The following is a 13,230-nucleotide window of genomic DNA, read 5'->3' as shown; positions in this document are numbered from 1 at the left end:
AGAAATTATAGTCACAATAAAGTACATTTTCTTTCATTCACATAGAACATATACTTAAATTTTAAATGTTGGCTCTTCAAGAAAGCTTTTCCTGGGAAATAATATGCATAATTGTTGCCCAAAAATGTATACAGCTGTTTTCCCCAAAATATTTATACACATAGTGGTCCACTTAAGACCAGCCCCATTAGAATCCACTGAATATAATGTGTTCTTAATTTATAAATGGGCTACCCTCAGTATATAAAATATAAACACATGTATGTTACACATACAAAGTAAGAAATATAAAAAGGAGAGATGAAAAGAAAAGGAAGTATTCTTCCCTATAAGATCCTGACAGAAATTCAGTGTAATTAGTGAGAACATGTACTCTTAATTTATAAATGGGCTACCCTCATTATACAAAATATAGAGACATATATGTTATACACAATGTAAAAAATATAAAAAGGAACGAAAAAAAAAAAAAAAAAAAAAGGAAAGTGTCCTTCCCTATAAGATCCAGATAGCAATTCAGTATAATTAGTGAGACCATGTAAAATACATGAAGAATTTTCAGTTTTGGCAAATACTTTTTAGAAAAATGCCTAAAGAATGAGGGTACGAAATTTCTATTTTAAGAATTTAGTAGAGGCTTCCATTTAAACATTTAGTGAAGATGTTGTGGTCTCCCTAATAAGCAGAGAAGAGGACTTTGGGTAGGGGAGTCTGTTAAAAGGAAGCAAACAAAAAATCACAGATTTTTAGCCAGTTAGTAATAGCCCCTTAATGAAGCGTGTGTAGTGCAGGAATCAAATCCTGGCCCATCAGAATTTGAATATACGTGATGAAAGATTCCAATGGGTAGGATCTGAATTCTTCCTAGATCTTACAGGGAATGAGGCAGGAAATGATTGCAAAGGAGGGGGTCAGCCCCAAAGGTGGCTGGTCCAATCTTAACTAGTGCTGTTAAAAAACACACCAAATGTTTCTATAGCATTCTTTCTGCTGCATTTTCTTTATTTCAAGCCACAGGTCTACTTGGAGGATCATGCAGCAAGTGGCTTATAAATAAAATCAGTCTATGAATAGTGTCATCACATTAAGAGACAGAATCACTGGATTCTCTCCATAGGTAAAGAGCTCGCATCTTTGGAATCCATGAGTTGGTAGTATTTACGGCATACCTAAAATGGGACAAAAATCATATATATCAATAATAATCAACATGCAATTTAGGAGTTAAAGCAATGAAGATGATTCGATCATTATTGAGCTAGAAATTCCATATGATTCCTAAATATTGCTTCACAGGTAAAATGCAACAAATATAACTGGGCCAATTTCAAAATTAGCAAATGAACGCTATTGCTAACTGTTTACCAAGACAAGTCATTCCAATTTTTCTCAAATCTCAGCATATGTTACCAAGAGAGATCCTAAAGATGGCAATCATATCTATTTTGGAAGTCTGGGAATTTGGACATTTACTGTATCCTTTAGCTTAGAGATATGTTATATATCCTATTTTTTCAAAGACCAAGCTTTTTCATTCTGTACTGGCATCAAAGGGAAACAGAAGGGGAAAAAATATCGATGAAAACATTCAGCTGCAATGCTATTTTCTTTCCTTTTCCAGACCATCATAATGCAGCCAAAAACAAACAAACAAGCAAAACAAAACAAAAAAAACCTCAGGATAAAGAAAAAAAATAGAACTTTTCCTAAAACAGAATTAAAAAAAATTTAAATTATAGTTCTTCTGGGGAATACTCAGACTCTTCCACCAAACATTCCTGAGAAGCAGAAAGAAAATAAGCATCTGCTAATTCTGTACAGATTTATGTATACAGAAGCCTTTTGTAAGGTGTAAAGCACTAATACCAACATGGTTGTTATGGAAGAAAAAGATTTGAACAAATTTATTATAAACAAGAACACAGAAAAAGGTAAATCTAATTTTAAATTCTCATGCACATAATCATGAAATTTTATCATAATTTAAAAGATAATTTAATGTTCTGCTAATGTAGATCATTTTTATTCCCTTTCTGCTAATGTAAATAACTTTTCATTCCATATTTATATATAGTGCTTTAGTGATGATGCCAAGCTGATTAATGCTTGTCAGACTTCTAAAAACAGATGTTCTCCCATATCAATAAAAAATTTTTACATTTTAAACCCAGGTCATCTTGTAATTAATTAAGAGAAATAATTCAACTCTTTCCCTAATTAAGAAGATTTTTTAAATGTTTCACTTTCTTGGCAACATATGAAGTATGTCATTTCCATTTAGGCCATTAATTTGAAGAAAAACTGAGCTATTATCAGGAACAACTTCCAAAAATGATTATTATATTTAAATTAATGCTGGTTACACAGTGAGTTTTATAATGTACTGAGCAATTTTACTTTTATAAGAATATTCAGAACATGCAAAAGTAATAATTCAGTTTGAATTTCACCCCCAATTTATTTCAGCAATAATTAAAAAAAAATTTCAGTTCACCAATGTATTCTCTTAACTAAAATAAAAGTGACAATACATTTTCCCCAGGTTTAGAGTTTTACAGAAACTCTGCTAACATACTCTGGCCGAAAGTCTTACCAGGATTGAAATGTTAAGACTTGTGTAGAAGATTTTCATAAGCATGAAAAACAACTTAGGCACATTTGAAAGCAAATTCAATTGATTTCAAATACTATACATTTCATCTAACACTCTGAACATCCTTTCATTTAAGCATGAACAGTAGTACTTGTGCTTACTGCTGCACTTGCCAGCAGAATGTAGCCCCTCAAAGAAAATCATCTACTAAAAATCAAAGAGAATAAAAGCAGAGTCACAGTCCTTAATTCTGAATTAAATGGTATATTAACTAGACCTTTAATAGATTTTCCAGGTTCCTAAGAACAGGAAGAAGGAAAAATACTGAAAACTTTCTGTTGATTTATACACAAATACATTAACGCTAACTCATATAATTGTCTAATTTAAAGAGGAACTGACCTGAGAGGTACCTTGCTCCGATTAACATTGCCACGCTACTCACTATAAAAAAGCCCAAGGGTAGACTACAGAAGATACTAGGGTCACCTGTTGTCATCCGAGTAGGAGGGAATTCCAGTCAAGCAAACCAAAAGAGAGACACATAATTACAATATTTGTGTTAAGAATCACATGATAGCAAAAAAAAAGTTATAAAAATAGTATCAAAGAGTTATTACTTTAAATCAAAACCAGAATCCAAACTGAGGGCTTATGACAGTTAACAAACGGTACAGATAGCATGCCACAAATAGCAAGAACATAGAGCATATAGACAAACATAAACCTTCCACTGGCAAAGCCAAAGAAAGCTGAAGGAGAACTTTCTTTTTGGGAGGCTGCTGATTTTAGCTTTCTTGGTTCTTCCCCAAAAGATACTAAGTGAGCAATCCCATTCCCCATCCAGATTAAAATTATAGATCCTTTGGCTATCAGAGAAGAGTTATATTAGTCCAATTCATGAGTTTGAAAATGAATTTCAAACCCTATTGGTTTCATTTTCTTTTTTACACACAGTTGGTATAACAAAATGAACCTGAAAATTAATGTTACTATAATTTAAAAACTAAACTGTATTAATCTACATTTTAAAATATTGTCTGAGAACACAATTGTTTTGATATTTTCTAACCTGATTGAAAACATTTCCTTTAAAGAATAGCTAGATAGATACAGACATAGGCTTTTCTTGAATTTAAACATTATGTATCTTGAACATTTAACAATTTTTGAAGAAAATGTTATTTTGGTGGGTTTGGAGTACAAAGTCATGAAGTCATTACTTATCATAAGCTCTCTCCAAAAAATATTAAATCCCCAATCATTTCTACAACATTTAAAACATATTAAATTGTATGTTAAAAATTCTTTACATTCCATTCAAATATAGTTACCAACAAGAAAATAAATATGAATGCTTCAAAATTGGCAATATGCTTTGGAAATTAAGCTAACATAATATTCTTCCCATAAATTAAAACTATTTAAAGAGGATAAGAGGCCAGGCAGCAATTTGAATAGCCTTATGAGATCATCAAAACAAGATTCTATCTGTACTATTATTACATAGCTTACATTGCATGAAGAACAATCAGCATTTCACTAATTGAATATTGTTATCTGGATTATTATACAGTTTTTGAGACTCTCAAAATGTTGTACATGAGTGCTTTTCATAAATCTACTACAAATTGTTTTTTACACTTTGCCTTAAATACACTGCAGCCTAACTGAAACAAAAATCAAGTTTGAAAAATCAAAAGCTCTCAAAAAATCAAATTATTTTATCATCAATTCTGATGGCAGAAACAAAAGAATCATGTAATTGTCTTTATCCACTTTTTCTTGGCATTTTAAGTTCACTGACAGTAAGGTAAGCAAACAGAGAGAAAATGATAATTGGCTTTGTGGGAACTTGGCGATTAAAATCATATCCTCAACTGCAAGTAAGGAAGAAGTATGTATGGTATCAACATGGAGGCAGATACAGCGAGGGAGGGGAACAGGTTGAATTGTGCCGTTTTATTTATTTATTTGGCCATATAATATTTTTTTGGCCATAAAATAAATAAAATACATTTTATTTATTTATTTTTTGGGAGCATGCAGGATCTTGTTCACTGACCAGGGATGAACCTGTGCCCCATGCATTGGAAGTGTGGAGTCTCAACCACTGGACTGCCAGGGAAGTTTCTGTGCCATTTAAAAAAATACAACTAGTCAAAGAAATCACGGAACTCATTTTCATCAGCTTTTAACTGAGGGCAACCAGAAAATAAATCAGAGTGCACGGCTGTTGCGTCCTTCAAAGCAACTACCACTGTGCTACAAAAAATACCTATGATTGAGAAGTTTAACTGCAAAAGGTCTCAAAACTGCAGACAATCTTAGCAAGAAAGGCTTTGTCACCATCTTAGAAAGAAAGGTGGGTCTCAGAACAAAAGATGTCAAGACAATGGATATTAAGCCTAAAGCTTATTTAGGATAATAAACAAAAGCTTCAAGTAGAAACAGGATGATCCCAGAAGCTTCTCTGAAAAGCTAGATACATTAAAAGTGGTTCTTGGGACTTCCCTGGTGATCCAGTGGCTAAGACTCTGGGCTCCTAATGAAGGGAGCCCAGGTTTGACCCCTAGACAGGGAACTAGACCCCACATGCTGCAACTAAGCACTGGTGCAGCCAATAAATAAATAATTTTTTAAAAAAGTGGTTCTATACTCACTTCGGGGTTGGAAGGCAGGCTATATTTCATTTATAAACTCCTCTCTCTTAAACTATATGCTTCAAAATATTATTGGCCATTGTTTCATTCATTAAATTCCAAATCTTGTATTTAGCAACGGATTACAATATCATGCCATATTAAAGGTATGTTAAAGGCTGTTTCAATATTAAAGGCAGCTCAGAGCTGTTTACAACTAAATAGTTTATTTATGGTAGATACCTTCCCATCTAAGTGATTAAAAACAAAAGTCCTCTAATTTCTGCCAAGAGCATTTCCCAATTATGACATTTCTAATTTACTATGCTTGGTACTTTTCTTCCTCTTATTTCAATGAATTCTCACAACATACACTCACTAAGGGCTTGGGAGCAGTCTAGGAAGTCGTGAAATGTATTATGAAATCAATATAGCTTTTGGTCGGTTCAGGTCATGAAGACAGCCTCCCAAAAAGGCAAAGTCAGTTACGAAGAGAAAAAAAAAAGTTTAGTTGATTTTTTTTTTCATTAGGAAGAAACTAGAAATACTTTTACTTTTAAGAAAACTAAGTTATCAATCAAAGTACCAGGAATAAACTAATAAGGAAAGGTATGGCAGGATAGAGATAAGCACATATATCAATCTGATAATTTACATTTTATGTTTAGAACTTTAAGTATTTTCAAAATGTTAGAAACTATGAGCATATGATAATGCTATTCTTCAGAGCAGCCTTGCTAAGTATAAACAGATACTTAAAGAAGCTATTTAACATACTAGGACAAAGTGGCAATAACAAAAAAAACATTTTTACCACTTTCTGAAGACTGAGTTGTAACCCAACCCATTGATTTCATCACAGCTTTCTTCCATGTAGAATAACGAATTTCACTTTCTAGAAATAGAAAGTAGGAAAACCATACATAAGAAAGGCAGTTTACTGAATGTTAGGTGGCAGACTGGACGGGAGGGGAGTCTGGGGGAGAATGGATACATGTATACGTATGGAATCATCTGCCAGGAGACTCCAGTTCGATTCCTGGACTGGGAAGATCCACTGAAGAAGGGATAGGCTACCCACTCCAGTATTCTTGGTTTCCCTGGTGGCTCAGACAGTAAAGAATCCGCCTGCAGTGTGGGAGATCTGGGTTCAATCCCTGGGTTGGGAAGATCCCCTGGAGAAGGGACAGCTACCCACTCCAGTATTCTGGCCTGGAGAATTCCATGGACTGTATAGTCCATGTGGTCACAAAGAGTCGGACACAACTGAGCGACTTTCACTTTCACACGTATGGCTGAGTCGCTTTGCTGTACACCTGAAACTATCAATAACAACTGTTAGTTACTATGCTACTGGGAAGTCGCTCAGTCGTGTCCGACTCTTTGCGACCCCGTGGACTGTAGCCTACCAGGCTCCTCCGTCCATGGGATTCTCCAGGCAAGAATACTGGAGTGGGTTGCCATTTCCTTCTCCAGTGGAACTGCCCGACCCAGGGATCGAACCCAGGTCTCCTGCATTGGAGGCAGACGCTTTAACCTCTGAGCCACCAGGGAAGTCCGTTAGTTACTATACTCCAATAAAAAATAAAAAGTTTTTTAAAAAAGAAAGACAGTTTACTAAGATGTTCTAAGTACTAATATTCACTCATCATTCTTGACAAATTGTTTCACTTATTCAACTGATGTTTGTTACACTGTATTTAACTGACATGGAGCTTTACCAGGACTCCGATCCCAGTATGGCTGCCAAAGACTGCCAGTGACGGCAGAGAGAAGCTTGTGTGGAAGTTGGAGGGAAATTCAGCCTGGTCTGCAAACTGAAGGGAGATGCAGAGACAGGCTACCTGCTAAGACCAGGTCATTCACAAGCAGGTGGTGATGAATTAGAAAGGAGAATCCTATTTAATCTGCCTTCTCTTTGGGGGAAGGCAGAGGACCTTGGAAAGTGAAAGTCGCTCAGTCGTGTCCAACTCTTTGTGACCCCATGCACTGTAGCCCGCCAGGCTCCTCTGTCCATGGAATTCTCCAGGCTGGAATACTGGAGTGGGTAGCTGTTCCCTTCTCCAGGGGATCTTCCCAACCCAAGGATCAAACCCAGGTGTCCCGCATTGCAGGCAGATTTTTTACCATCTGAACCACCACAAAATTCACTATGATACCATTTTATAGACAGCTTTTTAAAAAGGTTTAAAACCAAATTGAATATATAAAACCTGACTTTTGTACACAAACTTAATTACAGGTATTAGAGCTTCCCAGGTGGTGCAGTGGTAAAGAATCCACCTGCCAATGCAGGAGATGCAAGAGACATGGATTTGATCCCTGGGTTGGGAAGATCCCCTGGAGGAGGAACTGACAACCCACTCCAGTATTCTTGCCTGGAAAGTTCATGGACAGAGGAGCCTGGCGGGCTACAGTCTATTGGTCGGTCTTGTGGCTTAGTTTTGTTTGTTGCAACAGTGAGTCAAATATTTAATGCTCATTGATGTAAATTGTTGCTGCTTTTGTCAGGCTAGCCCTGCTGTGCTTAGTTAAAAGTTACCAGAATGGTCCTTAGCCCAGTTAATCCTGTCCTAAAACTGGGCATTGGCACTAAAGATGACCCAATGCAGACATGATGTGTCGGTGGTCTATATATCTCCCTTGTCACTGTCAGAAAAGGTTACACTAACAGGCTACTAATAAAACTGATACTGTGGCACTGTTATCCTTGTACATGAAGAGACTATAAACAGTAGAAGTGAATGGTAAAACAGTGATTATAGAAGTTTGTTTTTTTTTTTTTAATAGGGAACTATTTCTCTTATTCACATTCATTCAAATATGAAGCCAAGTATGTTCAGCAGCTGAATATGAAATTACCTTTGCATTTGCAATCTTATTTCATTTCTTGATTTGTGACTAAACCACCAAACTCTCTCTCCCTTTTCACAGTACACCAATCTTCAGTTTTTACAAGTACCCTCACTGAAAAAGGTAACTGTGGAGCACAGGGAACTATACTCAATATTATGTAATGACCTATAAGGGAAAAGAATCTGAAAAACATAGTATATATAATTGAATCACTTTGCTGTACTGCTGGAACTAACACAACATTGTATTAGAAATCAACTCTACAATAAAAATAAATAAAAGTACCCTCAGCGTTGATCTGAGGTTCAAATCGCTCCATTGTGACAGCCGACAAGTCCTCAGGCTCCAGACTCCAGACTCCAACCCCTTCTGCAGCTCCTGCAGCCATGGCGGCTCCCAGGGCAGTTGTTTCAGGCATGGACGGCTTCACTGAGGGGAGCGAACAACATCACTATCTTAGCAGTTACATATGCCTGAAAAATCAGTTCTTCCAAAAAAACATGACTATTGGGGTTTGAAGGAATGAGGGTTACTGACCTACTGTAATATACAGAATGTCTGCTTGTAACTGCATAAGGATTTTGTTGTTGGTCATTCCACCGTCTACCTGCAAATGGCTGAGTGGAATTCCACAGTCGCGGTTCATGGCGTCCAAAATCTGAAAAAAAAAAAAAAACCCAGTGCAATGAACATCATCAAAGTACCACACAGTAATATCTCAGAAAATAGCCATCTTCTACTTAAAAATATGCAAAAGCTCCCCAAAGCCTACAGAAGGAAAATTGAGATTTCTTCTAGGTCCTCCTTGATCTGGTTACCACCAACCTTTTCTCTTACCACTCCTCTGTACTCACCTCTATATTCAAGCAAGCCAGACAACTCTATTTTGCACCCTGATTTCCTGCCGTGGTATCTATGTTTGTGCTACTACTCAAATCCTTTGCCTAATATGTGTCGCTCAGCATCCCCTCAACTGTAAAATGCCCAGTGCCCAGCAGCTAACAGGAACTTAGAAAGTAATGACAGCTGGGAAAAGAAAACAAACTTGCATTTATTACATCACAGTTTAGGCAGGCTTAATTTAAAAAAAAAATTGGGGGGGGGGGCCTTACTGTGCAGCCCATGGGATCTTAGCTCCCTGACCTGGGATGGAACCCGTGCCCCCTGCAGTGGAAGCATGAAGTCTTAATCACTGGACCGCTAGGGAAGTCCCCAGGCTTAATTTCTGATTATGCTGGGAAGATTGAGGGCAAGAACAGAAGTGGGCAGCAGAGGATGAGATGGTTGGATAGCATCACTGACTCAATGGACATGAGTTTGAGCAAACTCTGGAGATGGTGAAGGACAGGGAAGCCTGGCGTGCTGCAGTCCATGGGGGTCACAAAGAGTCGGACACAACTTAGTGACTGAACAACAAGAACAAGCTTATTAAATTCTCATAAAATTCTAGCATATACATATATATAAAATTGGTTTAGGAATAATAAAGGTGGATTAAGTACAGGAAAAAGGCCCATGTTGATTACCTCTCGAGTTTGGAAACAAACAGCTTCTAATGCAGCAAAAGCAATATGGCATTTATTGGTGAACTGAGTGAGCCCACAGATGATCCTAAAAATACACACAAAGATTTTTAAGATTAGAGCAGAATAAATGAGTCATCAATCGGGAATGTGCTAAATATGGAAAGGTTGAATTTGGTACATAGACGTGTACGGGGTCAGGGGGGGAGCCAAAACTGGGCACAAACATTAAGTAGCTGGCAAAATCCTTATAGTCTACAATGTTGCATCCACATATGAAAAAGTTCATGATCTATCTGAATAGATGACAATAATATAAAACCAAATCAATATTCATTTAGATGATGGCCTTTTGATACATAACTTGCAGGTATCTTGAAGATAAATGATAATAATACTAACATGAATAGGAATATGGCCGGGGCTTATTTTCAGATGACATAACTTCATGGGTTTTTTTTTCTAATATTTATTTATTGATTTGGCTGAACCAGGTCTTAGTTGTGGCAGGTGGGATCTAGAACCTAGGTGCCCTGAACTGGGAGGGAGGGCAGAGTCCCAGCCACTGAACCACCAGGGAAGTCCCTGGAGTTCTTCTTTATGTCATGCCACGGGGCATGCAGTGTAGTATCTTAGTTCCTCAACCAGGGATTGAATCCATGCCTCCTGCAGTGGAAGCGTGGAGTCCTAACCACTGGACAGCCAGGGAAGTCCCAACTTCTTAGAGTTTAAAGGTTCTACAATTATACTTCCCAAGTATAAAAGATTTCCTCCATATTTCAAAATCATTTGAAAATATAAAACTATTAACCAATAAGTTCTTAGCTAATATAGTAAATAAATCAAGACTGACAAAAGCATACCTTATTTTCAATTCTTACCCTCTTGCACTGGGCTCCCAATAAGGTGCATACAGCCCCGAAAATGCTGGGACGAAATAGCAGCCATAAGAAGTACCTACTTCTTTAGCAAGTTTTTCTAACATTAAAAACAAACGACAACAACAAAAAAAAAACACAAAAAATCATTCTAGTATATACTACTTCTTTCCATCAACAAGCACACGTGTTTAAAAAATTAGGACGGGACTTTTGATTTCCTAATATGCAGTACAGCAAAATGTTGCTAATTGTAGCAGAATACAAGCAGCAAGAAAAGCAAATTTCTCCACATTGAATACCTACCACTAAAATATAACCCAGTCCAAGAATGACAGGAACTGGATTAGTTTTGTTAAGGTATTGTAGCTCATTTCCACTATTTTTAAAAAAATATTTAATTTATTTTCGGATGTGCTGGGTCTTTATTGCTGTGCACAGGCTTTCTCTAGTTGCAACGAGTGGCAGCTGCTCTCTAGACATGGGGCACAGGTTTCTCATCGCCAGTGGCTTCTCTTGTTGTGGAGCACCAACTCTGGGGCATGTGGCCTCAGTAGGAGTGGGGTATGGGCTTAGATGCCCCATGGCATGTGGGATCTTAGTTCCTGGACCAAGGATTGATCCTGTGTCCGGTGCATTGGCAGGCGGATTCTTAACCATTGGACCATCAGGGAAGTCCCCATTTCCACTATTTTTAAGGTTGCTGACTAGCAGATGAAGAAGTGGCCTTCATTGCATTCGGAATCAGAAATGTGTCCCTGTGTGTGTGTCTGTGTGTGTGTGTGGGTCTGTCTGTGTGTGTGTGTCTGTGTGTGTGCGTCTCTGTGTGTGTGTCTGTGGGTGTCTGTCTGTGTGCATGTGTCTGTGTGCGTGTGTCTGTGCGTGTGTCTGTGTGTGTGTGTCTGTGTGTGTATCTGTCTGTGTGCGCGTCTGTGTGTGTGTCTGTGTGTGTGTGTCTGACTGTGTGTGTGGCTGTCTGTGTGTGTGTGTCTGTATGTGTGTCTGTCTGTGTGCATGTGTCTGTGTGCGTGTGTCTGTGTGTGTGTCTGTGTGTGTCTGTGTGTGCGTCTGTCTGTGTGCATGTGTCTGTCTGTGTGTGTGTGTCTGTGTGTGTGTCTGTGTGTGTGTGTCTGTCTGTGTGTGTGTATCTGTCTGTGTGTGCATCTGTGTGTGTGTGTCTCAGTGTGTGTGTGTCTGTGTGTGTGTCTGTGTGTGTCTGTCTGTCTGTGTGTATCTGTGTGTGTGAGTCTGTCTGTGTGTGTGTATCTGTGTGTGTGTGTGTCTGTCTGTGTGTGTGTATCTGAGTGTGTGAGTCTGTCTGTGTGTGTGTATCTGTGTGTGTGTGTGTCTGTCTGTGTGTGTGTGTCTGTGTGTGTGTCTGTGTGTGTGTCTGTGTGTGTGTCTGTGTGTGTCTGTGTTTGTGTCTGTCTGTGTGTGTGTGTCTGTATGTGTGTCTGTCTGTGTGCATGTGTCTGTGTGTGTGTGTCTGTGTGTGTGTGTCTGTGTGTGTGTCTGTCTGTGTGTGTGTCTGTGTGTGTGTCTGTGTGTGTGTCTTTGTGCGTGTGTCTGTGTGTGTGTCTGTGTGTGTTTCTGTGTGTCTGTCTGTGTGTCTGTGTGTGTGTCTGTGTGTGTGACTGTCTCTGTGTTTGTGTCTGCGTGTGTGTGTCTGTGTGTGTGTGTCTGTGTGTGTCTGTCTGTGTGTGTGTGTCTGTGTGTGTGTCTCTGTGTTTGTGTCTGTGTGTGTCTGTCGGTGTGTGTGTGTGTCTGTGTGTGTGTCTGTGTGTGTGTCTGTGTGTGTCTGTGTGTGTGTCTGTGTGTGTGTGTCTATCTGTGTGTCTGTGTCTGTGTGTGTGTCTGTCTGTGTATGTGTCTGTGTGTGTGTCTGTGTGTGTGTGTCTGTCTGTGTGTGTGTCTGTGTGTGTGTCTGTGTGCATGTGTCTGTGTGTGTGTCTGTGTGTGTGTGTCTGTGTGTTTGTGTCTGTGTGTGTGTCTGTGTGCGTGTTTCTGTGTGTGTCTGTGTGTGTGTCTGTGTGTGTGTCTGTGTGTGTGTGTCTGTGTGTGTGTCTGTCTGTGTGTGTGTCTGTGTGTGTGTCTGTGTGTGTGTGTCTTTGTGTGTCTGTCTGTGTGTGTCTGTGTGTGTGTCTATGTGTCTGTGTGTGTGTATCTGTCTGTGTGTGTGTATCTGTGTGTGTGTCTCTGTCTGGCTGTGTGTATCTGTGTCTGTGTGTGTGTTTCTGTGTGTGTCTGTCTGTGTGTGTGTGTCTGTGTATGTGTCTCTGTGTTTGTGTCTGTGTGTTTCTGTCGGTGTGTGTGTGTGTCTGTGTGTGTGTCTGTCTGTGTAGGTCTGTCTGTGTGTGTGTCTGTGTGTGTCTGTCGGTCTGTGTGTGTGTATCTGTATGTGTGTGTGTCTGTGTGTGTGTCTGTCTGTGTGCATGTGTCTGTGTCTGTGTATGTGTGTGTGTGTGTGTGTCTGCGTGTGTGTGTCTGTCTGTGTGTGTGTGTCTGTTTGTGTCTGTGAGTGTGTCTGTTTGTGTGTGTCTCTCTGTGTGTCTGTGTGCATGTGTCTGTGTGTGTGTGTCTGTCTGTGTGTGTGTATCTGTGTGTGTGTCTGTCTGTGTGTGTCTGTGTGCGTGTGTCTGTCTGTGTGTGTCTGTCTGTGTGTGTGTATCTCTGTGTGTGTCTCTGTCTTGGTGTGTGTATCTGTGTCTGTGTGTGTGTCTGTGTGTGTGTCTGTGTCT

At 38.9% G+C, this 13,230-nt stretch overlaps 1 protein-coding gene across 1 annotated transcript; it reads right to left on the bottom strand.

Moving 5' to 3' along the window:
- Positions 1-984: 984 nt before the first annotated feature.
- Positions 985-10,599, bottom strand: LOC145535753 (glycerol kinase-like). The gene is made up of 7 exons (XM_081564104.1): positions 10,496-10,599; positions 9,618-9,702; positions 8,629-8,749; positions 8,377-8,520; positions 6,050-6,130; positions 2,996-3,082; positions 985-1,169 (listed from the first exon to the last, which is right to left on the bottom strand). Exons 1-7 carry the CDS (start codon positions 10,597-10,599, stop codon positions 1,159-1,161), a joined length of 633 nt encoding a protein of 210 aa, XP_081420230.1. The 3' UTR covers positions 985-1,158.
- Between the last annotated feature and the right edge of the window lie 2,631 nt (positions 10,600-13,230).

Source organism: Giraffa tippelskirchi, chromosome X, assembly GCF_054371585.1.
Source record: "Giraffa tippelskirchi isolate mGirTip1 chromosome X, T2T-mGirTip1v1.2.pri, whole genome shotgun sequence".
Classification (NCBI taxonomy): Eukaryota; Metazoa; Chordata; class Mammalia; order Artiodactyla; family Giraffidae; genus Giraffa; species Giraffa tippelskirchi.
This window is presented reverse-complemented; position numbering and strand designations above follow the sequence as displayed.